The sequence below is a fragment of the Coenobita brevimanus genome, chromosome 20, assembly GCF_032717465.1.
Source record: "Coenobita brevimanus isolate Jiangsu-jjx chromosome 20, ASM3271746v2, whole genome shotgun sequence".
Taxonomy (NCBI): Eukaryota; Metazoa; Arthropoda; class Malacostraca; order Decapoda; family Coenobitidae; genus Coenobita; species Coenobita brevimanus.
In genome coordinates, this window is record NC_136973.1 from 527,501 (window position 1) to 552,155 (window position 24,655).

The following is a 24,655-nucleotide window of genomic DNA, read 5'->3' on the forward strand; positions in this document are numbered from 1 at the left end:
CGTCCTCCTCTCCTCTCACTGACCCATCCCTCGTCTACATCTGCCTTCCTATTGACTCTTCCAAATTGACAGGGCATTGTTCCATTTGATCTGTCCTGGGGGCACCTGAGGTACGGTTTTAGAAGTGTGTGTTTGGGGAGCCTAGCGTTTATTTTCACTCTTGATACTTCTACTCTTTATTTCTACTTTTACTCCTCTCCTCCTGCTCCTATTCCGACTTTTACTCCTCCTCCTCCTCCTCCTCTCTCTACTCTTATTACTGTTATTATGCATTATTCAGTTTCTTTATCTACTCTCATTTTTACTTCCTGACTCCACCTCACAGGCATAACCATCTTCACACATGCACTTCATATTACCTATCAGATAAAGTCAATACAGTGGCCATTAAGCTGAAAAAAGAATTGCCCTCTTCCACGCACACTACATCAAAGTGATCGCAAGTCGTACGTACATGCTAGAACGCACACACACACACACACACACACACACACACACACACACACACACACACACACACACACACACACACACACACACACACACACACACACACACACACACACACACACACACACACACACACACACACACACACACACACACACACACACACACACATCAAAGTGAAAGCAAATCGTCCGTACAAGCCAGAACACATACTCCTACGATAGCTTTTTGTTGCCTCACCTTGCCTTACCCTGCCCTGCCTCATCCTTCTTTACCCTGGTTCATATTCCCTCACCCTGTCTCACTCTGCTTCACCCTACCTCATCCTTCATCCCAATGACTCACTCCTCTTCACCTTGCATCTCACACTCTCCCTTTCTCTAACTCTAGCTTCTCGCTGTTTCTTCTCGTCTCTCCCTTCCTCACTCTACTTCTCCCTGCACCACTCTTCCTCAAAATGTTACGCGACCTCATGCAGTTCACGCTACATCACCCCTCCTCTCACCCTTCTCATTTTCACCCTGTCTCATGCTGTCTCAGTTTTCCTCTCATCCTACCTCATCCAGCTCACACTACTTCACCCTTCCTTTCATCCTGCCTCACGCAACCTCATCCTTCTTCTCTCTACCTCACCCTGCCTCTCACCTCGCCGCACCCTGCCTCACAGTCCACTCTTTAACCAAACTTTTCTCACCAATCAACGTCCAAACCTTCAATAACACAATATTCAGCGGCAGAGAATAGGTGAGAGGGTGAGTGTTTGTCTGTGGGTGTGTTTGTTGCTGTGTTTGTAATAATTACCAAAGACTCTGAGGAGGAGAGAGGGCTAGATGTGTGTGTGTGTGTGTGTGTGTGTGTGTGTTATTTGTTCGTGTTAACATGTGTATAATTAGCTGTCACGGAGCGCTTATGTGTGTCTGCGTGTGTTTTATCTGTCAGTGTGTGTCTGTGTGTGTTTTATCTGTCAGTGTGTACATGTCAGTAACTAGCTGTTACGGTGTGTGTGTGTGTGTGTGTGTGTGTGTGTGTGTGTGTGTGTGTGTGTGTGTGTGTGTGTGTGTGTGTGTGTGCGTTCAAATGCAGATATGATCACATGTAATGTATAAATTACTTTCGAGATCAAAGCCAAATTACAGAGAGAGAGAGAGAGAGAGAGAGAGTCACCCATACCAGTTTCACATTCCCAAAACCATATAAAAAACTGAATACCTTTTACCAATCCCTATGAGAGAGAGAGAGAGAGAGAGAGAGAGAGAGAGAGAGAGAGAGAGAGAGAGAGAGAGACCCATACCAATTTCACATCCCACAAAAACAATAACAAAAAACTACTTCCCATACCCATCACTGCCCTTCTTGTTTATCGTATTTATTCTTGCCACAACCAGACGATTTTATTCAGCTTAGGAATCCCCCTTGTAGAGAGGAGGTTAATGAGGGCTATATCTAACCCCTCCAGGTCGAAAATTCTGGTCTGTGCTGAATGAAATCGTTTGGAAGTGGGAAGAATATGATTTTTAACATACATGATTGGATCGTAGAGGTTCAACAGAATTTCAGTATCACGTAAATCATCATCATCATCATCATCATCATCATCACATCATTATCATCCCACGTAAGGATGGAGTGAAGTCGGGCCAGGAGAGCAACAGTTCACAGTAACAACAACAATAGTAGTAGTAGTAGTAGTAGTAGTAGTAGTAATAATAATAATAATAATAATAATAATAATAATAATAATAATAATAATAATAATAATAATAATAATAGCTCTTATATGAAGGCTGGAAACATCAGTGCGCAAAAGAAGGAAGTAAACAATAACACTAAGCTGAATAACATAAAGAAACACTGTAAAAAAAAATCTAGTTCCTCTACATCTAATGACTATTCGGCAAGCCATTCAACCGCAAACCATTTCCTGTTACTCGTCTGTTTTCTCTTCACCATTCGTCATATTCTTTACAGGGTCTCAGTTTTGTCTACCCAATCGGAACAAAAAAAAATCGTCTAATATTTCGCATCATTGCACTTTCCTCTGTTGACTGATATTCCCAAGAGGAGAGAGGCTTTGTATGTTTCCCTGCCTGTTGATACAAAAGTTCGTCTAATATTTCACCTCCATTGCTTCTCTTTCCTCTGCTGGCTAATATCTTTAAGCTGAGAGAGGCTTGGTATATTTCTCTAGCCACATACACAGGAGTTCACTCAATATATCATACACTCTAAATGTTACTTTCCTCTACTGACTAATATTCCCAGGTTGAGAGAGGGACTTGGTATGTTTCTCTGCCCAGTATTCCATCTCTGCTGTGTCCCACTTTCCTCTGCAGGCTAATATTCGAAAGCTGGAGATTTGATATTTTTCTGCCTAAAATTTCACCCACAGTACTGCCCACTTTCCACTGTTGGCTAATATCCGTTAAGATGAGAGAGGCTTGATATGTTTCTCCGCCCATAACTGATTCTCTTTGATATTATGCATCATGGAAAAGAGTGATGGTTAAGTGCTGACAGTCAAGGGGATCAATATATGCATCAGTTTAGCCTGTCTACTCTCTAACAACATTTAAATACCTACTTTAATAATTTTCTCTGAGTTTATACAGTCCTCTCAGGAATAAGCACGTCACATCTATTCACGGCGACTTCCTTTGAAGCCACATGTCATTTTTAACGACCAGAAGAAAAAGTATTTGTTACTGAAGTTCCAAAAACATTTACCTCTTACTGTCAACAAAAACCATGACTTCAGAAAAACATCAAAGCCAGAACGTTAGGCAAGGGCCACTTATACCTTGAAAAAGCAAGACTGGGAGGTACTTAAATTCTGTAATGTTGAGACACACCTGAAGAAATAGTTGTCAATGACAGTTCCCATTTGCGGATGAGACTGGCTTAAAGGGGCTGTTATCATTAAACAAAGAGTCATAGCTGATGATTGTGTAATGATTCCTATCTACATTGGGAAACCAGTTAGCACATAATTGAAGAAAACTGGTCAGCTGCTCCCCAGTACCGTCAGGCGAGTGGGTTACAGATGTTATCACCTTACTCTTTCATTAATGAGCTGATAGTGTCCAGTGGTCCCTTTTAGCAGTGAGAAATGGCTAGTAAAAACCAGAATAAAATGGCCAATTGTTACCCAGTACTGTCAGACAAGTGGCATATAAGTTATGTTACCTTACTGTTTCACTAATGAAGACTTGGGTTGGACACTCATTCGAAAAATTATCAACACTGTTCCTCCTGTACGTCTTGAAACAGTAAACTTCTCCTTTATGTGTATGCCAGCTGTCATTATCAACACCTATGCCTGTTATCATTATCAACCCATATAGCATGGCGGTTGCATAGTACGTGAAATTAACTGCCGATCAGAAATATTTGCCTTAGAAATAAACGAACAACTCTAGCAACGCTCACTGAAACATAAATCATCGGCATAAGGACTGCAGTTGCATAGATTGGATATTCTAGACTATACACACCCTCAGGCACAGGCTGTGTAGACGTACTCCCTTTTCTGTTCACCTTTTTCATCTTGTATGCAGGTCTTTCATGGTCTTCTCACTTTGACTCTTATGTTACTCACAATGGGTACTTTTCCTTCTCAAAAGAAAAGATTGCTACTACTTTATTTTTTGATGCCCCTTCTCATCTTCCCTCTCTGTTGTCCATCGTTCCCTCGTCCTCTTTCATTCATCCTTGCCTTTTCCTACTTTCTTTTCTTTCCTCCTCCCATTTTGACCATCCTTTGCCTCCTCCTCATCTCAACATTTCGCTCTTTTCTTTGCCCTTCCTCCTCCTCCTCTCTTTTATTCACCCCTATATCTTTCTCCTCTTCATCCTCTGTCTCCTCCACCTCCTACTTTTCTTCTTCCTCCTCCTCCTCCTCTCCACTTTCTTGTCTCTCCACTCCACCCCACTTTTCAATTCATTCCATTTTTCTTTCGTGTTTCCTCCTCCTCCTCCTCTTCCTCTACTCCTCCGTCTCCTCCCTCTCGATTTAACTTATGCCTTTTCCTCTTTCATCTCTCCTCCTCCTCCTCCTCCTCCTTCTCTACGCCTCCGTCTCCTCCCCCACGGCCCTCACACTAACCAAGGCCACAGGAGGGTCCATGCAATCTTCAGGTTTCAGTTCCCCATTTCCGAAGTCTCTCACCACCGCCTCCATTGAAGCACCTTCTTGCACAGCGCGAGGCTCTTCTTGTGGCGACATGAAGCCTGCAATAATAATAATAATAATGATAATAATAATAACAAATACTGCTACTACTGTTACCACTACAGTACTACTACTACTGCTACTACTACTGCTACTACTACTAATAATAATAATAATAATAGCAAAAACAATCACAGGACCTACACAAACTGAATCAAACTCAGAATTTCACTAGCATAATAGTCAGGTTTCCAAATAAACACACAGTGAGCTAACATAACCAAGACGGTGACCTTTGACCCCCTAACAGGATGCCTGATGGCCTGACATTGCCTTGTGTGCTGTAGGAAAGATCTTATACACAACTGAAGCTCAAGAATGTTTGGTTATGAAGAACTGATGAGGAAGGGAGGGAGGGAGGGAGAGAGGGAGAGAGAGAGAGAGAGAGAGAGAGAGAGAGGGGGGGGGAAGGGAGGGAGAGAGATTGGGAAAGAGAAGAGAAGAAAGGAATAGAGGTTGAGGTAGAGGTAGAGGTGAAGAAATAGGCATAAGTAGGGTCTCTATTATTTATCCTGAATTCTTGTAATGTTTATCACTTTGACCTTTGCTCTACCAAGCCTGTTGTGTGCTGTGATGTCCCTGATGAAGTACTGTATGAACATGTAGCGAAAGTAAAAACATGAAAAAGTGTAAAAATAATCTAATGCACATCTTAAGCCCCATAAACTTAATAAATCTGGTCTCTGCTCTGACCTACTGACCTAGTCTAGTGTGTGTTGTGATGTTTTATGATCAGCGATAAGAAAAATGTATAAACAACAAGGAAAAGTGCAAAAATGAGGACTGAAAGTGTGGAAAAGATCTAATATTCATTCTGGGCTCAAGAAAATCATGAATCCGTCCTTTACCCATACCTTGCCTATTGTGTGCCCTGGCGTGCTTGATGAAGTGCCAGGCAGCGCAGGACAGCCCCACCACAGCAGCCAGCACCAGGATCACCATCAGCACTAGGTGGGCCCACATCTGAGGTTCTGCAGGGAAAGTTATCACCATTATCATCATTATCACCATCCCGGCCTCCTTTTCCTAAGTTGAGGATAGGGTGAGATATGGTAAAGAAAGCAGAGATAGGAAAAAAAAAATAAGGGAAAGGTTGAACTGCAGGTGAGATTGGATACCAGAACGTATTAGTTACACACACACACACACACACACACACACACACACACACACACACACATTTTTCTCCACTATATGAGCACCCACTGTTATCACTGTTTTCTATCTACCCATGATCCATCTATCCAACGTCTCCACCCTACCCACCTTTATTACTCTCCCTGGCAGACATCTTGAGCGCCCTGCCTACATCCTGCGAGAGTCTGGAGGTGAAGAGTGTGTTGGAGGAGTCAAAGAGCTCAGAGGGGTCCACTTCTAATACACTCTGGTCCACCAAAGACAGGTCCTGGTCCAAACTGTTGGCCTCGTCAGGAAGATTCACTCTGGAGGGGGGTTATTAGAGATTTAGAGATTAATTGAGGGTTTAAAAGTGAGGTTATAGACGATATGGGACTTGGAACTTGCTAGAACAGTAAATCAGAGGTTTAGATGCTAAGTGGAATGAGAAGAGGCTTAGATAACTGGAATGACTGAGAGTTTATGGGTTACCTGGAGTGAGAGGGGAGCACAGGTTGACTGAAGGACACGGAGATTAGGAACTGACTGAAATCCAAAGAGAATAACTGAAACTTGAACACTAAAAGAAATCGTAGGCAGAAGCAAGCACATAAAGCATATAATGTGTGTGTGTGTGTGTGTGTGTGTGTGTGTGTGTGTGTGTGTGTGTGTGTGTGTGTGTGTGTGTGTGTGTGTGTGTGTGTGTGTGTGTGTGTGTGTGTGTGTGCGCGTGCGTGCGTGTGTGCGCGTGTCTTTGTAGTCCCTTGTGCTATCCTGCTCCCTTTCTGACCGGTAAACTCTCAACCATTATCCTCTTGAAGGTAAAGTGCTGTAGGCCTCCATAAAGGAAGGAAGAAAGGAGAGGGAAGGGAAGTTTCCCCATCCATCCACCTTTCCATCCACCCACACCCACATCCGTCCACATCCACACACTTCTACCGCTCACACCCACACCCACATCCATTTCAACCACTCATATATGCCACCCGCTTCTCATCTGTCACCTACCCACTCTATTCACATCCACACCGCCATCGTCACACCCATCCACCTCTTCAAAACCCACATCCACACCCACACCAATATCCACCCACTGGTTCATCCACATCCATGCCCACACAAACACCCACACCTAAACCCACATCCACATCCACTACAACTGAGTCTGACATTTTTACCATCAGTCATTCTCCCGAGTTGAAAAAAATTGTTTGGAGGCAGAAAGTATGAGAGAGAGAGAGAGAGAGAGAGAGAGAGAGAGACAGAGACAGAGACAGAGAGAGAGAGAGAGAGAGAGAGAGACAGAGAGAGAGAGAGAGAGAGAGACAGACAGAGAGAGAGAGAGATGCCGCACAGCATTTTTCCATATCGCAGAATTAAATGTATTCCGTGGTTGGTTGGCAAAAGTTAGAGGTGAACATTTCAAGAAAATATCTTATGTAGAAAGTTTTATCAAGACTCTTTCTCTCTCTCTCTCTGTAACCCAAAAAATAAATCGCTAAGGAGGAAGTGCTGTGAAGCCTCCTATGCCACCTAGAATACTGCACCTCCTCCTCCTCCTCCTCCTCCTCCTCCTCCTCCTCCAGGTGCCCTTTCCCTTTCATCTCGATCCTTAATCCCTCCTTCCCAACTTCCTTCCTCTTCCGCGCTTATTCACCACCCTCCTCAGTGCTCTCTCTCTCTCTCTCTCTCTCTCTCTCTCTCTCTCTCTCTCTCTCTCTCTCATTTTCCGAATCTTTCATCTTTACAGTTCCTCTTCTCCCACTCCCCTCTCCTCCCCCTTCCTCATTTTCCCATATTTTCCCCTATCCTCCCATTCTCCCCCCCCCCTCTTCCTCTGCCCTCCATTTCCCTTCCTCCCCTCCTTCACACCTCCTTAACTCCCCTTCCTCCTCCATTTTCCACTCTTCTCCCCTTCTCAACCCCTCTCACCACCCCATTCCACTCCCCTCCCTTCCTTTCCCCCTCTCTTTCTCCTTAGTCACCCAATCCTTCTCTTCCTTTCCTTCATCCTCTCTTTCCCCTCCCCTCCCCTCCCCATGCTCTTCCTCCCTCCCCTTTCCCCCTCCCTCTTTTTCTATTACTCTCCCCCACCTCCCTTTTTCTCTCCTCTTCTCCCCTCTCCTCTCCTTGCCACTCCCCTCCCTTTCCCTCCTCCTCACCGATACATCTCCTACCGCTCAGATCTCCTCAAAATTGCTCTTTCATCATGTGTGAGAGAGAGAGAGAGAGAGAGAGAGAGAGAGAGAGAGAGAGAGAGAGACGAGTTTAAGGGCAGACTGAAAAAAATCGACCAAATTTCAATCATTAAAAAATTAGATGTAATTTGGAGAGATTAAGGCTTGATAATCTAGTTTGATGGGACTGATTCGGGCTTGAACGAGGGAGGAGATGATGGGTGAGAGAGAGAGAGAGAGAGAGAGAGAGAGAGAGAGAGAGAGAGAGAGAGAGAGAAGTAGAGGTAGAGAGAGGAGGGGTGTGAAAGAAAGGAGTAGGATGGCTAATGAAGCTATCTCCTACACACTATTGCTCCTCTTGCTCTAATACCAGCATACCACATCACACCATCACCTAACACCACAACATACCATACCATACCACAGCACACTAAATCCCTCACTATACCATCATGCCACACCACAAAATGCACTCTCATACCAAGCCATATCACACAATACTACACTGCACAACACCATATCACACCACTCAACACACCACATTCATATTCTTTCTACAACATATTACACACAACATAAAATACCACACCACATTGCACATCCCCACTACGCAAATTTCAGTCTCACACACACACACACACATACCCACACTGCTCCTAGAACCACTAATCTATCCTTGTCACGACGCTCTCTCTCTCTCTCTCTCTCTCTCTCTCTCTCTCACACACACACACACACACACACACACCAGGAGTGTGTGAACGTGACAGGGAAACCAAGCTAATGATGCCTTGGTACTCGACACCTCTCTCTCTCTCTCTCTCTCTCTCTCTCTCTCTCTCTCTCTCTCTCTCTCTCTCTCTCTCTCTCTCTCTCATAATCGTCAGAGTTCAAAGTCTATGTTAATGAGGGTGTTGAGCTGGGGTGAACCTTCCGTGGTGACATAACTCTCTCTCTCTCTCTCTCTCTCTCTCTCTCTCTCTCTCTCTCTCTCTCTCTCTCTTTATCATCTTTTGTCTGCCTGTGTGTGCTCTCCATGTCCTCTGCTTGTTTGAACCTTTGTGGGAACTACCTTGCTTCTCCTTACGTCTCAGGCTATCTCCTTCCTTCCTTTCCTTCCTTCCTTCCTTTCTTCCTTCCTTCCTTTCCTCGACGTCTCTTTCTTTCCTTTGTTCCCCTTCCTCACTTTTTCCCTTCCAGTCCCATTTTCCTCCTAATTCTTTGCACCATTTCCATCCCTTTTCCTTCCTTCTTCCTTTTCACCTCCTTCCCTCTTCTCCCTCCTCCTAGTTCTTTTCAGTACTTCCTCTCTTCCCTCCATTTTCTCCTTCACCCCCTTTCTCTCCCCTCCTCCCATCCTAAGTCTTCCTTTCCCTTCCCCCCCTCTCTCTCTTTTTCTTGCTCTTCATTTGCTCTAGTTTTTGTTTTCCGTTTGTCTTCCCACATTCCTTTCTTCCATTCTTGTCCCTTCCTCTCTACTCTCACCTCCTTGCCCGTCCTCGTACCCTCTCTCCCCCCGTCCTCTCCTCCCCCTACGACTCCGCCCTTCCTCTCCTCCCCCTACCCCTACCCCTCCTATCTTCACAAGGGCCAATTCAAATCCCAACTCAAGTACCAACTAAAGTTCAAACTCAAGTGCCAACTCAAGTCCCAACACAGGTACCAACTTAAGTCCAAACACAAGTACCATCTTAAGTCTTAACACAAGTACCAACTCAAGTCCTAACTCAAGCGTTAACTTAAGTCCCGGCTCTAGTGACAACATAAGTGCCAACTCAAACGCCAACTTAGGTCCGAATTCAAATGACAACTTTACTGCCAACTCAAGTGACAAATAAAGTGTCAACTCAAATGTTACCTCAGGTGCCAACTCAAGTGTCAAGTCCCAACTCAACTCCCAACTCAAGTCTCAACTCAAGTCCCAACTCATGTCAACTCAAGTCCCAATTCTAATCCCAACTTCCTTTGTTCCAGATTCTTTTGTTTTCATTTAGGTCAAGGTGAAGGTAGGGGTACTATATTTGGGCAATGGGGAGGGTTAAAGGCAGAGAAATGTGTTTGGGGAGAGAAAGGGAAAATTTAGGGGAGATATAAGGACAGAGAGAGACTTGCTACGTAATGGGAAATATTTTAGGGGCATTAGAGGGAAACTTTAGGGAAATTTAGGAACGTAGAGAAGTGTCATAGAGGAAATACAAGGAAATATTACGGATATTTAGGAAATTAGGGGGAAAATAGTAAGGAATTAAATGCAAATTAAATTACCAAGGAAGAGCTGCTAGGAAGGTCTCTCTCTCTCTCTCTCTCTCTCTCTCTCTCTCTCTCTCTCTCTCTCAGAAAGCCAATTCCATCTTTACACAACCAACAAACACTCTCCACTACCTTTCTCAATTCAACTCCTATTCTTTTGTCTTTGTAATGTCTCTCGTGGCCTGTTGTAGTGAATAGACTGAAGATGTGTAGGTTTTTAGACAGAGTGCTTTTGTTAGAGAGAGAGAGAGAGAGAGAGAGAGAGAGAGGGAGAGAATGAGTGAGTGAGTGAGTGAGTTTGCATTTACGTGAGTTAGTAAGCGTATGTGTGTGTATATACGCGTGTGCCTGCGTGCAAGCGTAACATCCAGTATTGCACCGTTCTTAATTTCTTTTCCCTGCTTTTCAAGTGGTAGGCAATAGCATTAGTCCAGCTGCCGTAAAACTGTGAAACTGTTGCCTCGTGGTGTTGCCAGTTCGTTAATGAGACTCCACAGGCCTAAGCACCCACACATGAGTATTCAGAATCACAGAAGCATTAAGGTAGACTCACAGTTAAAGTACTGAAAAGTTTCGTGCACCCCCGTTCAACACTACCAAATCACATACCCACCCATATCTATACCATACCACATACCCATAGCCATACCCATACCAAACCACACATCCACTCTCACAGCCTCACCAACCCACCACATTATCATCATCATCAGTCCACACCCAACCTACAGCCACACCCACAGATACCTACTTATAGAACAAACTCCCACACCCTAACCCACCTCCACACCCATCCCTACATCCACACCAATATCCAGTTCACTCCTTCCACCTTCACTCAAACCCACACACACACCCATACACCCCCACACCCACACCCACACCCACACTCAGGGCAACTCACCCGGCTCTCACAGTGAATGTCTCCGGAATATAGCTACACTTAACCAGGAACCTTCGCGTGGAGTGGGTCAGGATGGGTAAATTTTCCTGAACAATGATGAACGTTGTAACAGATGTATTGTGAACCTCGCTGCCACAAGTCTCGTGTTCAATGTTCAAAAGATACTTGGTCTGTTCACTATCCCGTCTGCCGGCTGTGGTGCATCTAGGATCCTCACTGCCTTCCACCGAGATCTGGGGATGGGGAGAGGACTAGCTGATGATGATGATGATGATGATGATAGTTTAACAATACCTAGGACTTGAACTACAATTGGCCAAGAACTCCAATGAAATATGTAAAGAGTAAAAATACAAATGAAATATAGTCAGACAGATAAACAAATATATATAAAGACATAAAGACAGACAAACGGATAGATAAATAGGAAGAGAGATAAATGAAAAGACACTAAACAACCACAGAGATATTACACACGCTTGTCTTACTCCAACAGCGACACCCATCTACTCTTACACAATCATCTACAAAATAACAAGAGAAAAAAAAAATCCTTCATCTAACATTCCCTGTAATGTGTCCAGTACTCGGTCTTAATCTTCTAATTGCCAGATAAGCCTCTCTTCTAGGTATGTTAGTGCATTTAATATATATTCTAGGCAGCTTAGAAGGTTGTGTAGCACCTTTCCATCAGTGATGAATACTGGGAATCATGGCTTATTGGTGTACTGTCTGTTGTATATATCGCATTTTATGTCGACAAATATCTGAGTTGAAGCTGATGATGATGATGATGATTAAATAAATAGGCTGATGATGATGATGATGATGATGATGAGGAGGAGGAGGAGGAGGAGGAAAATGACGATGATGATAGCAGTCGCAACTAGAAAATAACAGCAACAAAGTAACAAAAAGATCCCAGTGTATAACTTCACAACAGTACCAAGGGCACTCTTTCCTCCTTCTAGCGGTGCTTACGCTCACCACACATCTACCTTTAAATCAAAATTCAAATAATCCCCATTTCTTGCGGCAAACTACGCTCAGATGCTCCAGGGAAAATATTCTGAATCGTAAATTTGTACATTATTCTGAGATGAAGTGAGGTGAGGTGAGGTGAGGTGAGGTGAAGTGAGACGGGATTAGGTGAAGTGAGGTGAAACTGGATAAGATGAGATGGCCAGACTAAATCAAGTTAGAGCGGGGTTAGATTTGATTAGCTGTACCACCCACCTTTCCTCCAAAGTTAGGCCCCGTCTCCACCTCCACCACACTCGAGTTGGCGAGGCATTGGGTGGCTCGAGCAGAGACTGTGGAAAGAAAGAGAACTGGATAGAAAGTGAATGGAAAGTAACAGGAAAAAACGAACGGAGAAAAAGGTAGCAAAAAAGCAATAGGAAACGGTAGAATGGTAGAACACTGTACTTAAAAATAAAATAAAATAAAATAAAAAGTACATGCATGAAATGGTATGCCAATAAGAGTCTTTTTTTTTTTTTTAATGCAAGGAAAAAGGAGCTAAAGGCCAGGAGACTGCAAACTGTTCCCTCCAAGAAAAAAACAAAAACATGATGACATAGAGCCAAAACCAAGACCCGTTCATTTCGAGATGCCTGGACACACTCCGTTTAAAAGACTGGAGATCATGGGCAGCAGAAAATACAGACAGAGGGAGACACTTCTAGAGTTGACCTGTTGCATACATGAAGGACTGGAATTAACGGTTAACTCTTGCAGTAGAGAGTTGGACAGAAAAAAGATGAGAGTTTGTTGCTAGACGGGTGTTAAGCGCCCGTCATTGTGGTGGAAGGATGCAAGCACACAGTTCAGAGGAGCAGTGATCTTTGAAGCAGCGACAGAAAAGAGATAAAGATGCAACGATGAGGCGAAGAGACAGAGGCTGCGGGGGGCCTGCAAGAGGAAAAGAGTTAATGAGACGAAAAACCTTTGACTCCACCTTTTTGGGCAGAGCTGTATGTGGGGAGCCTCCCCATTCGTGAGAGTTGTACTCTACACAGGGGCACCTGAAACCTGTATAAAGTCAAGAACTGTGAAGGAGTAAAGAAGGCACGAAGTCGGCTTAGCACACCCAATCTCTTGGAAGCAGATTTTACAAGAGGGGCAAGATGTTCTTTCCATGATAAATCCCGAGAGAATGAAACCCCAAGTATGTTTAAAGATGATGTAAGGTTGGACTAGATATTATAAAAAATTAGAAGGTACACCTATGGAAGAGTTTGTCGAGTTGATAGATGCAAGAACTGAATTTTTGATGCATTAAAAACAACAAAATTATTTTTATCCCAATCAGAGATATGAGCCAAGTCAGACATTAGGTGTGCCATAGCCTCATCGTTTGCTTGTTGAAGTGACTGCTGAGATGGACACTGCGGTAAGCGAATGGAAAGGTGAAGAGTGGAATCATCAGCTAATGAGTGGATAAGGCTAGATGTACAGCTTAGAAGGTCACTGATGAATAAAAAGGAGCAAGTTGGTGACAGGACAGAGCCATGAGGAACATCATTATTGCTAGTTCTAGAAGCAGAACGGTTGCCATCTACAACAGCAACTATAGAACGACCAGAAAGGAAGCTAGAGATGAAGGCACAGATAGAAGGATAGAAACCGTAAGAGGACAGTTTGGAAATTAAAGCTGAACGCCAGACTCGATCGAAAGCCCTTGAGATGTCAAGCGCAATTGCAAAGCTTTTGCCAAAGTCCCAAAAGGAAAATGACCAGGAGTCTGAAAGGTAGGTGAGAAGATCGTCAGTGAAGCGTTCCCGGCAGAACCCATACTGATGATCAGAAAGAAGGTTGTGATAGGAAAGACGCTTTATTTTTTTAAAAACAGACTCGAAGACGTTTGAAACTGAGGATGTTAAAGCAATAAGGCGATAGTTAGAATGTTGGGAACGGTCACCTTTCTTTGGGACAGGCGTCTAATTTCTCGATAAAAATCGGATCGTGAATATTGTTGTCATAGTCTTCAAAAATTATAGCTTAAACGTCATTTCAAGGGCTAATACTGGTTTTTAGATAGTACTACGAGTCATACAGTACTAATAATATGTGGGGTAGGTGCTTTTTTATACAGGTATCATACATGTAACCACTATCTCACCACGCCATTCAGCTCTCTCTCTCTCTCTCTCTCTCTCTCTCTCTCTCTCTCTCTCTCTCTCCACACACACACACACACACACACACACACACACACACACACACAGACCACCACCACGACACTCACATCCCTTGGTCCTTATAGCAAGATGTGACCCAGGTTGAGGTGGGGTCGCGGTTGGGTCACTGGGCAAGACAGGGGTCACTTCTACTGTGTAATTTGTGGCCATCCTCAAACCCTTCACAACTGCTTCGAATTCCTGGTACTCCGAATCGCCTCTGTTCATCTGTTTCGCTTCTCGTTGGTCTAGCATCTGAAAGGTTGATGAGTCGTGAGTTTTCGTTAACTTTCATGTGGATTCTGTAGTTTTTTCGTGTTAAATCTACTCGTTTTTTCAGGATTCATGCCGCAGACCTTTCAAAAGGCGTGAACACATGCAAGGACACATTGCCACATACTCACCAGCCTCTTGCATCGGTACTTCCCCCATGGCTGATCCTCGCAATAGTGAATGGCGAAGAGAGGGGGTCGATCTGAGAGAGGGGCAGAGGCACGGGGGGGCTTGTGGTACCGCCAATGCAGCTTCACCCATCTGAAGTCTGGTTCCCCTGTTAGTTCTTCTACTTCTGTGGGTGAGAGAGTGAGAAAGAGATTGTTGAGAGAGAAAGAGAGAAAAAAGATGAAGAAAGTGGGGGACAGAGGGCTAGGGGGGTTCATGGTATCGTCAGTGAATTTTTAAAGTCTGGCTGACCTGCTGCTTATACTTCTGTGGATAACTTATGGACAGACAGACAGACAGAAAGAGACAGAGTTATTAGAAGCGAAGGAGAGGTTATAAAGGATGAATTAAAATATAATAAGGATAAGATGGAGGGGAGGGAGGGGATTATGAAATCTTTAAAGAGAGAGAGTAGGGGGAGGATAATAACACTATTTAATATTAATGCAATTTCTCAGGCTAACAAAACTTAAATTGAAAAACTTCTTGGGTATTGGCTACTTTCTCTGTTACTTTATAAGGCCTGTAGTCCAAATAGCTTTAGAAGTTTCGTAACACTTCTTCCATAGAGATTTACTCAGCACATTACGCTTCAATATCCTCTTGAATGCTACTGATGCAAGCTAACTGGATACTGGAATGATACACGTGACATGAAAGAGAATATTAGGGAGTAACATGCAAACTAATTCGATGAGGAAAAGATGTTTCAGCCCTAAAAGAAATGCTGCAGCCCTGAAATACATGTAAATACTCAAAATACAGCAACAGTACCCTCTCAAAACTAGGATATAAGTTAAATACAAAATCCCACCTGAACGTACGAAGGATCCTATGAGCAGAGGAAGGAAACAGAAGAGCATCGCGGCCGCCATCTTGAATCAGCTGTAGGGGGGAAGAGAAGAGGGGAAAAGGTAAACAAAGCGCATTCGCTGATGCTTGAAATGTGCATCTCATCCTGATATTCTTTTGTTTTTCTTTTATTTTCCGTGTTTGCTCTGAGAGGAAGTTTCATTTGAGAGAACAAGAGACTTTGTTTGAATGTAACGTGTGGGAACTAGGTGTGAGTGTTTGTGTTGGCGTGTTTGTTTATTCAGCTTAGTAAATTTAAGTGTGTTGCATGATTTGTGAACGTGTGTGGAGTTCAGGCAGTTAGCGACGGAGGTCTTCACAGGCTTGAAAAAGAAATTAAAGAAACACAGCAACAGAAACTTCAGTCTTCATGAGAAAACACAGGAAAAGACAGCGACGCACACACACACACCCACACCCACCCACCCATCCACCCACACACACACACACACACACACACACACACTCACTCACACAGGTACTGACTGACAGAGAATATGAAAGCTTGAAAGAGAAGTTTAGAAAATGCAGGAATAAAAACATGGGAATGAACAAAACAATAACCTGCCAAGTTACTTCTCACCACCACCTCCTCTCTCTCTCTCTCTCTCTCTCTCTCTCTCTCTCTCTCTCTCTCTCTCTCTCAATCCCTGAGGAAAGGTTTTAAGTAGGTCGACGGGCGGCCACCCCTTCAACCACTGTCCACCCCCCTCTGGTATGAGAGAGAGAGAGAGAGAGAATAAGTGTGTGGATGTTTGCAATAGGGAGTGTATTTGTGTTTTAATACGACAGACAGAAATAAAATGACCAGTACGGAAAAGTGACGTGGAATGAGAGAGAGAGAGACAGACAGACAGACACAGAGAGAGAGAGAGAGAGAGAGAGAGAGTAACGGGGTGAGTTCAGTAGGTCATACAGGCAGTGTGACGAAGCCTTCCAGCACACCTGTATGAGGAGCCAGGTGGATGAGTGGATGAATTAAGTGGATGATGAGTGGATGAGTGGATGAATAAAGTGGATGATGAGTGAATGAATCAGGTGGATGATGGGTGGATGAATTAGGTGGACGAATAGTGGATGAGTGGATGAATTAAGTGGATGATGAGTGGATGAATTAGGAGGAGGATGGGTGAATGAGTTATGAGTGGGTGAGTTGATGGTAGGGTGGATGAATGAAAGGTGGATATCAATGGCTGGCTCAGTGATGGATGTCAAAATGAGTGACTGATAGATGAGTAAGTGGATGACTAGGTGAGTGGAGAAATGAATGGCGAGTAACTGGATGAGAGTGGATAAATGAGAGGTGGATTACTGGTGGATAAGTGGATGAAAGGAAGGTGACAGGAATGACTGACGGATGAATGACAGGTGGATGAATGAATGAGTGACGAGATGATGGATGAACTGGGTGGATGGGATGAGTACGGATGATGGATAACTGTATGTGTGGCTGAATGAATGATGAATGACTGAGATGAAATAATGGTAAGTGGATGGATGAATGAATGAGAAGTGGATCTTTGGATGAATGAGAGGTGGATAAGTGAATGAATGAGAGGTGGATGGATGAATGAATGAGAAGTGGATGTTTGGATGCATGAGAGGTGGCTGAGTGGATATGAGTGGGTCAGTGGAGTTTGCACGAATAACTGGTTGAAAAACAATGTATGATGGGGTTAGCTGGTGAAAAAAAGGTGTGAGAATGAACAAAGAGGATGAAAATGGTGTGTGTGTGTGTGTGTGTGTGTGTGTGTGTGTGTGTGTGTGTGTGTGTGTGTGTGTGTGTGTGTGTGTGTGTGTGTGTGTGTGTGTGTGTGTGTGTGTGTGTGTGTGTGTGTGTGTGTGTGTGTGTGTGTGTGCACTGTAAGCGTCCAACCCTGTAAAATAAACCTTTGATCCCGTTTCCCAGACTACACACACACACACACACACACACACACACACACACACACACACACACACACACACACACACACACTACAGGAGCATGGGAATTCGGGCAGGGTTGATGATGATGATGATGATGATGATGACGATAATTTAAGGGACGATAAAGGAGATAATTGCTGTACAGTTGACTCGAAAATCAACCACTTATTGCTTAGCGGTTGACCTTGTGTGTGTGTGTGTGTGTGTGTGTGTGTGTGTGTGTGTGTGTGTGTGTGTGTGTGTGTGTGTGTGTGTGAGAGAGAGAGAGAGAGAGAGAGAGAGGGGGGGAGGGAAAAACGGAGAGGAGTTTCAGTTCATGACAAATGAATACGGAAGAAGAGAGAAAGGGTCATGGGTGAAGGGTGATGCATAGTCATCATTATGCACAATTTTACATTTTATATTAATCCAAGTATTTCACTGTGCATTATACATTTTATATACCTAAGTATTCGTTATACATGCTACACTGCACATATAACAGTAAAAATAATAATAATAATAATAATAATAATAATAATAATAATAATGATAATGGTGATGATGATGATGATGATGATACAAGAAAATAAAGCTAAATATAGAGTATAAATCAAGGAAGTAATTATAGAGAAAGCAATCGTTTGTAAAGAGAAGGGAAGAGAAGGGAATGACGAGGCGAGAAAAATACACCAGGAGAGAAAAATACTCTCTCTCTCTCTCTCTCTCTCTCTCTCTCTCTCTCTCTCTCTTTCATCTTCTCACTCCCCTTTCCCCATACATCTTGAATGGAAAGGGGAGCTATTGAATGGGGAGCGTAATCATAAGGGGAGGAAGCGGGTGGGGAGCTTAACTATAGAGGGGGAAGGGGAGGAGGTTATTTTGGTGGGAAGGGGAGGGGAAGGAGAGAGGGGAGAGTGAGGGGGAAATGTGGAAGAACTGGGAGGGATAGGAGGAGAGTGTCGGTAAGAGGGGTGATTGAGTTCGTAGGGGAGAAAAAGAGGGGGAGGGAGGAAAGAAGGAAGAAGGGAACGAGGAGAGAAGAAGAAATGTGGGGGGAAAGGGAGGAGGGAGGGAGGGAGGGAGGGGGAGAGAGAGAGAGAGAGTGAGAGAGAGGTGGGGGTGACAGGGAATGGAGGGGGGGAGTTTAGAGATCCACCCACTACTGTCCACTGGTCATCCACCACTAATTCTGACCTTCACCTCCCTCCACCCCCTTCTACCTCTCTACCTCCTCCCTCTACGCATCCCTCCCCCTCCTCTACATCCACTTCCACTTCCCTCTTCTCCACCAGGGCTCTCCTTCTCCACTTCCCCATCCTCTTCCATCCCTCCACCTCAACCCGATGCCTCTCTCCCACCCATTACTGTGTAACCTCTCCACTCCCCGTAACCCCTCCACTCCTCCCTCTCTCCTCTCTACTCCTCCCCTCCCTCACCACTCCTTACCCTCTTCCACCCATCCACCTCACCCCTTCACTGCCACCCCTCCACATCATCCCTCTACCCTTCCTTTCCCAATTTCACTCCATCTCACTTCTCCACTTCCACTCCATCCCTCCTCCACCCACCACTATGTACCCTCCATCTCTTATTCTACCTCCACCCTTCCACCACACTTGCTGCCATCAATATAGCCTAATTAAGCAGCGCCTCATTTATACAAGTCCCTTAATTTCCCCCCTGTGCCCCCAAAAGAGGCTGGTGGACTGCAGGAAAATTACAACCTGCAGTCCACCGAGTTCACGCTTAGATAAGCACGGTGCCACAACAACAATTCCTCCACCCCCTCTCGTTCTCCCACATTGGCTGTAACCTCCACCCACCCCACTTCCTGTTGCAACCCACCCACCCCCAGCACCGCCCCTACCATACAAAACCGTACAAAGGAATGCAGTCAGGCGAGAGGAATACAAGATGAACCCTAATGAATCCAAATTATAGTTCTCCCTATCTAAATGAACGTGGGTTTGATCCTAGGCTAGGGTATGATACAGTGTGATTACATGAATTCCGTAGTGACAAACATTTATTGATTTTTCCACAATACCCACATATAATACCTTAACACCAGTCCTAAGTGAGGCAGCCCTAGCAAGAATCCAGTATCGAGCTTGAGTGTTAGTGCCGAGGTGGTAATATGCGAAGGTGTGAGGTACGTAGGATTGCGGGACCATGTGAGCAAATAAACACTAAACACAAAAATAAAAGATGGGATGATTCCGCAACTCACTCAGGCTGACCCGCACATGCTCAGCCTAAAAACATAACACAAAGCATCAACAAAAGACATAAAGAAAGCAGACCAAAAAAACAACATGGACAAGAAAGACGAGAACGAACAGAAAAATATAACACACACACACACACACACACACACACGCACGAAACAGGGAATGGAAAACTTCAGCTCATTACCCAAACGTGGCCATATATTTCCACCTTTAAAATAAGCACGAGCAAGACAAAAGCAAAATACAGCGTCCAAAAATTCAATGAGAAACGGAGGAGGAAGAAAAAATAAAGAAATAACAGGAAGATCAACAAAATGGATGGCTATAGCAGATTAAGCAGCACAGATCCACTAGGCGCTTACTGATACCTCACCTAAAAACACATGCAATAAACAAAAATAAAATGCAAAGAAAAGGGAATGAGGATGATGATGATGATGATGATGATGATGATGATAAGGAAAGGAGAAGGAGGAAGAAGAGGATACTTATAATGATGATGATGATGATGCGGAGGAGAAAGAGGAAAAGGAAGAGGAGAGGAAAATATGAGGAGGAAGAGAGAGAGAAGGAGAGGAAAAAAGAAGAGGAGGAAGAGAAAATAGTAGAGGAAAAATATGAATACAAACAAAACCCAGTAAAACGAGAATGAACGCTTCAGCTATCCACTCAAATTGACCCGCATATACCCAAGAGGCATTTGTTTAACCTAAAAAAAACACACACACAAAGGAAAAATTTACGCTACACCGGTGCAACATTTTAAACAACCGAGAGAGAGAGAGAGAGAGAGAGGCGGGAGGGGGGAGGGAGGAGGGGAAACGGTACCATATGAAAAAAAACGAGAAAGTTAAAAAAATCCCGCATACATCACTTTGACCAACCACCCAAACTGACCCACATAATATACCCAGCATAAAAACGATAAGCAATTAAATGGAGGGAAAAAGAATACCTAAGAAATAAAGTAGAAAGACAGGAGGAGGAGGAAGAGGAGAAGGAGGAGGAATGCCAAAAAGCAAGGAAAAGAAAAACGAATACAAAAAAATACATGGAATTCTATGGCTAACCACTCAACTAAATCCTCATTTACCCATATATAAACTAGAAACGCACACACACACACACACACACACACACACACACACACACACACACACACACACAATGAAACACACAATGACTCCCAAAATGCAATTGGGAGAGGATCAGGACAAAAGCCAGTGAAACATGAAAACAGAATCAGACGGAATGTTTTCGGCTAGCTATGCATATTGATATATTCATTTGTATATACCTGACCTTGAAACACACAAAACAGACAAGACAGGCACAAGCATAACCATATAATGCAAAAAAGAAGAGGGAGATATGAGAATGCAAATGCGAAATAGAAAAACCGCAAAAAATTACCTAGAACGCTCCCGTTAACTACCCAAATTGAGTGCATATACCCAAGGGACAAAGTTACTTGTGCAGAAAACTGAATTTTAAACAATACAATGCAACAATGAAAAAACTACAGAGACAAACAGTGAACATAAAAAAAAAAAGAGGGGAGGGGGAGAGAACGTTTAAGCAATCTATCAGAATGACGTACAAATAGCTAAGAGATATTAACTTCCCCTAACGCGTATGTAGGCTATGATCAAAGAAAAATTAAAAGGTTGAAGGAGAAGAAGAAAGGAGCGAAAATGAACAGAAAAGCCTCATACTCGTGAAAAACGAGAGAGATCGTTTTGGCTAACGCATATACCCAAGAGGCAATGAATTCGGCAATCACAAGCAGAGTGGACATTGAGACTGATTGATGGGGTCATGTTCCACTTCCAGCCCATTATCTGGGGCCTCTAGGTCATGAGAGAGAGAGAGAGAGAGAGAGAGAGAGAGAGAGAGAGAGAGAGAGAGAGAGAGAGAGAGAGAGAGAGAGAATAATGACAACCTGAAAGAAAATGAAGGAATAAACGAGAAAAACTAAACATACCGGCAGTAAGTAAGGGGAAAAAAAAAAGAATGGGAAAGGCGTAGAAAAAAAGAAGGGAATCAAACGATGACAGGGAGAAAGAATTAAAAGATGATAAACGGAGAGAGAGAGAGAGAGAGAGAGAGAGAGAGAGAGAGAGACGGGATCTGCCATTGGGAACGTGACTTGACCCACTTATATTGACGTGTGTGTGTGTGTGTGTGTGTGTGTGTGTGTGTGTGTGTGTGTGTGTGTGTGAGGGCTTGTGCTTTATTATTGCTGCTGTTGTCCAAAGTACAGCACTCAGAGAGAGGGAGAGAGAGAGAGAGAGAGAGAGAGATTGGGCAGCACTAGTGAGAAAGAGTGACATATGAACTGGGTGGAAGAGACAGAGAGATGGAGAAAGAGAAGAGATGGGTTGAAACAGACAGGCAAACAGACATATAAATAGATAGACAGACAGACAGACAGGCATATAGACAGACAGACAGACACACACACACACACACACACATATATATAGAGTCTGAGAACAATGCCTCCTCTCAAGGAAACCATAAGAAAATTTGCCGTCTTTCAATTTGTGAGAACAGATGCCACTCAATCACAGCACAGTATCTTTCTGTCTATCTCTTCCTCTCATTCCACATCTGTGTGCTGGAGAGGGACGCCTTCACGTGGTGGCACCTATATCATCAGGAGGTTGAGCTGCTCGGTTATACAAACATCCCTGAATCCCTCCCTATTCCCCCAAAAGCAGGAGGGTAAGCTGCTGAAAAGGGGCGAGTTCGGCCTGCAGTCCCCCGTGTTTAAATTCAGAATAGCCTGTTACAGCTTCTATTAGCACTACTCCATATCTAATTGGCGGTAGGGAAGGTGGTGGTGTACTGCTTAGCAAATCCAGCTCGCAACGGGAAGAACCAGAGTTGCTTCTCAGACCGGTCAGTCTCTTGGACACAGTTTTTCCCCCTAGTCCCTGTTCACCCAGCAGTAATATTTAAGACCTATAGTTCATTCATTTTAACTTGGCGGGAGATTTTCATCCTTTTTGCAACTTAATTCCCGTGGTTCAGTGGCAGAATAAGACAATACTGCAGTTTTACATATTTTTCATAACACTTCTTCGTGACTATCCACCGTATTTTCCTGTTATAACTCAGCCCTCACGATAGAGAGATGCCAAGTTTACGTCTAATGAAAGTGAACACAACATTCCTCACATCACAAGATTTTATCCCATTTTCTAACTCTAAGCATATTTAGGTATATTATATGGTTTTAATTCCTAGTCTGTTACCCAACCATCCGTGAGGCAGTGTCCACGCCAACACTTGCTGGTCCAGAAGGGTGCTGACAAGAAGTTTTCCCCCCTTCGTCAGAGAGTATTTGGTGTGGGCACGACCTACGAAAGAGCAGATAAGCAACTAATTCCTTCAAACACATGACGTCCTCTCATTAAAATCTTGCCAATTACTATTTAATTCGTACTGGGCATTTCCCTAGTTTTCATTAGTCCTTGAACTACAGTACTAATAGCCTGAATCTGAATAAAATATCGAGGTAGTTACTATAAACTAAAAAACACACACACACACACACACACTGGCTACAGGGGGTTAAGTAGGAGTCCTAGACGGTGTTAAGTACGGATATGATTAAGTAGTTGTCCTTAACGAGACAATTCAGACCCCAGCCAAGACTTTTTCACTGGCTTTCATCTTCCCCTTTCATGTGTGTGATTATGGAAGTGAGACCTTTTCGGATTTATAAAAGTTTCTAACCATTATGCAAGATAAGCAAGCCTCCATAATACGTAACTATTACCAAAGATCGTTTCATTTCTTTTCACATATTTATTTCCACTTTAATATTCACTCTGATTTGACCGTGAGGTGTGTGGAAGATGTACAAGTGAAAACTGATATAGATATAAACATTTTCTTACACAACATAAGCTTAAAAGAGTTTCTAAACACGGTTCACGGAGTAGGAGGAAGTGGTGGGCGCAGATCAAAGCAATCATTGGTAGACTGAAGGAAGTGAGTTGTTATTGCTGCTGTTGCTTAACCCTGATCTGTCTAGCCAAGCGGACCAGTTAACGGACTCCTGGCCTTTGGTTTCTCCTTTCTTGCATTAAAAAAAAAAATACAAGTAAGCACCTGCGTCTGTGGGGCCGTCGTACAGGTACAGCACGTTACCGGCGTCCCCTCGCAATACACACCGCCTCATGAGGGTCGGATCAGGGTCCTTCCCACGGCGAGGTGTAAGTAAATGTGAGACTTGGCTCCCGGGTGGACGCCGCAGCTGCTCCACCCAAAGTGTACAATGCCACCACATGTAGGCTCCTCGTCAGGGCCAGAAAGTGAGCAGTAGCACCGAGTATCTAAATTACTGTGGCACTACAAAAAAAAATCCATAAGTGATCCCCCAAATAATATAGAAAAAATGGATATATTCTGAAATATTACCAAACCAGAGGCAGAGAGACAGGCAGAGAAATAGACGGATAGGCAGAACATCGAGACCAACAATAACAACAACAATAACACTAAGAACAACACGTAACAGAACAGTAAGAACAACAAATAAAAATAACGATAACAGTAAACAACACAATGGGAATAACAGTAAACGAATGTAACAGTATGCTCTCTCTCTCTCTCTCTCTCCTTTCTTTATGCATGAATAGTTGAACTGCAGTATTTGGCATAGGTATCACTGTGTTCTATACCTGCATTTGATTTAAGAGAGAGAGAGAGGTAATGAGTGTGCTTGAGTGAATGTGTGTGTGGATGTGTTTATGTGGCATGAGCATGTATGTATGCACGAATATGAATGTATGTACGAGTATGTGTGTATGTATGAATGTACGTACGAGTATGGATGTATGTATGTATGTACGACAAAATTCTCCTTTCCAGTCATTGTATCCTCATCCAAAATCATTCGT

General features: G+C 43.7%; 1 protein-coding gene across 1 annotated transcript in view; it reads right to left on the reverse strand.

Moving 5' to 3' along the window:
- The window catches only part of LOC145391827 (uncharacterized), a 43,838-nt gene that overhangs the window by 2,735 nt on the left and 16,448 nt on the right, over nucleotides 1-24,655 (reverse strand). Inside the window, exons 2-9 of the mRNA XM_080266314.1 lie at nucleotides 15,563-15,633; nucleotides 14,712-14,875; nucleotides 14,376-14,562; nucleotides 12,362-12,438; nucleotides 11,126-11,358; nucleotides 5,945-6,120; nucleotides 5,533-5,649; nucleotides 4,515-4,677 (exon numbers count right to left, since the gene is read on the reverse strand). Of these exons, the coding sequence (XP_080122440.1) occupies nucleotides 4,515-4,677; nucleotides 5,533-5,649; nucleotides 5,945-6,120; nucleotides 11,126-11,358; nucleotides 12,362-12,438; nucleotides 14,376-14,562; nucleotides 14,712-14,875; nucleotides 15,563-15,623 (1,178 nt within the window). The 5' untranslated portion in view covers nucleotides 15,624-15,633. The remainder of the gene's footprint in view (nucleotides 1-4,514; nucleotides 4,678-5,532; nucleotides 5,650-5,944; nucleotides 6,121-11,125; nucleotides 11,359-12,361; nucleotides 12,439-14,375; nucleotides 14,563-14,711; nucleotides 14,876-15,562; nucleotides 15,634-24,655) is intronic.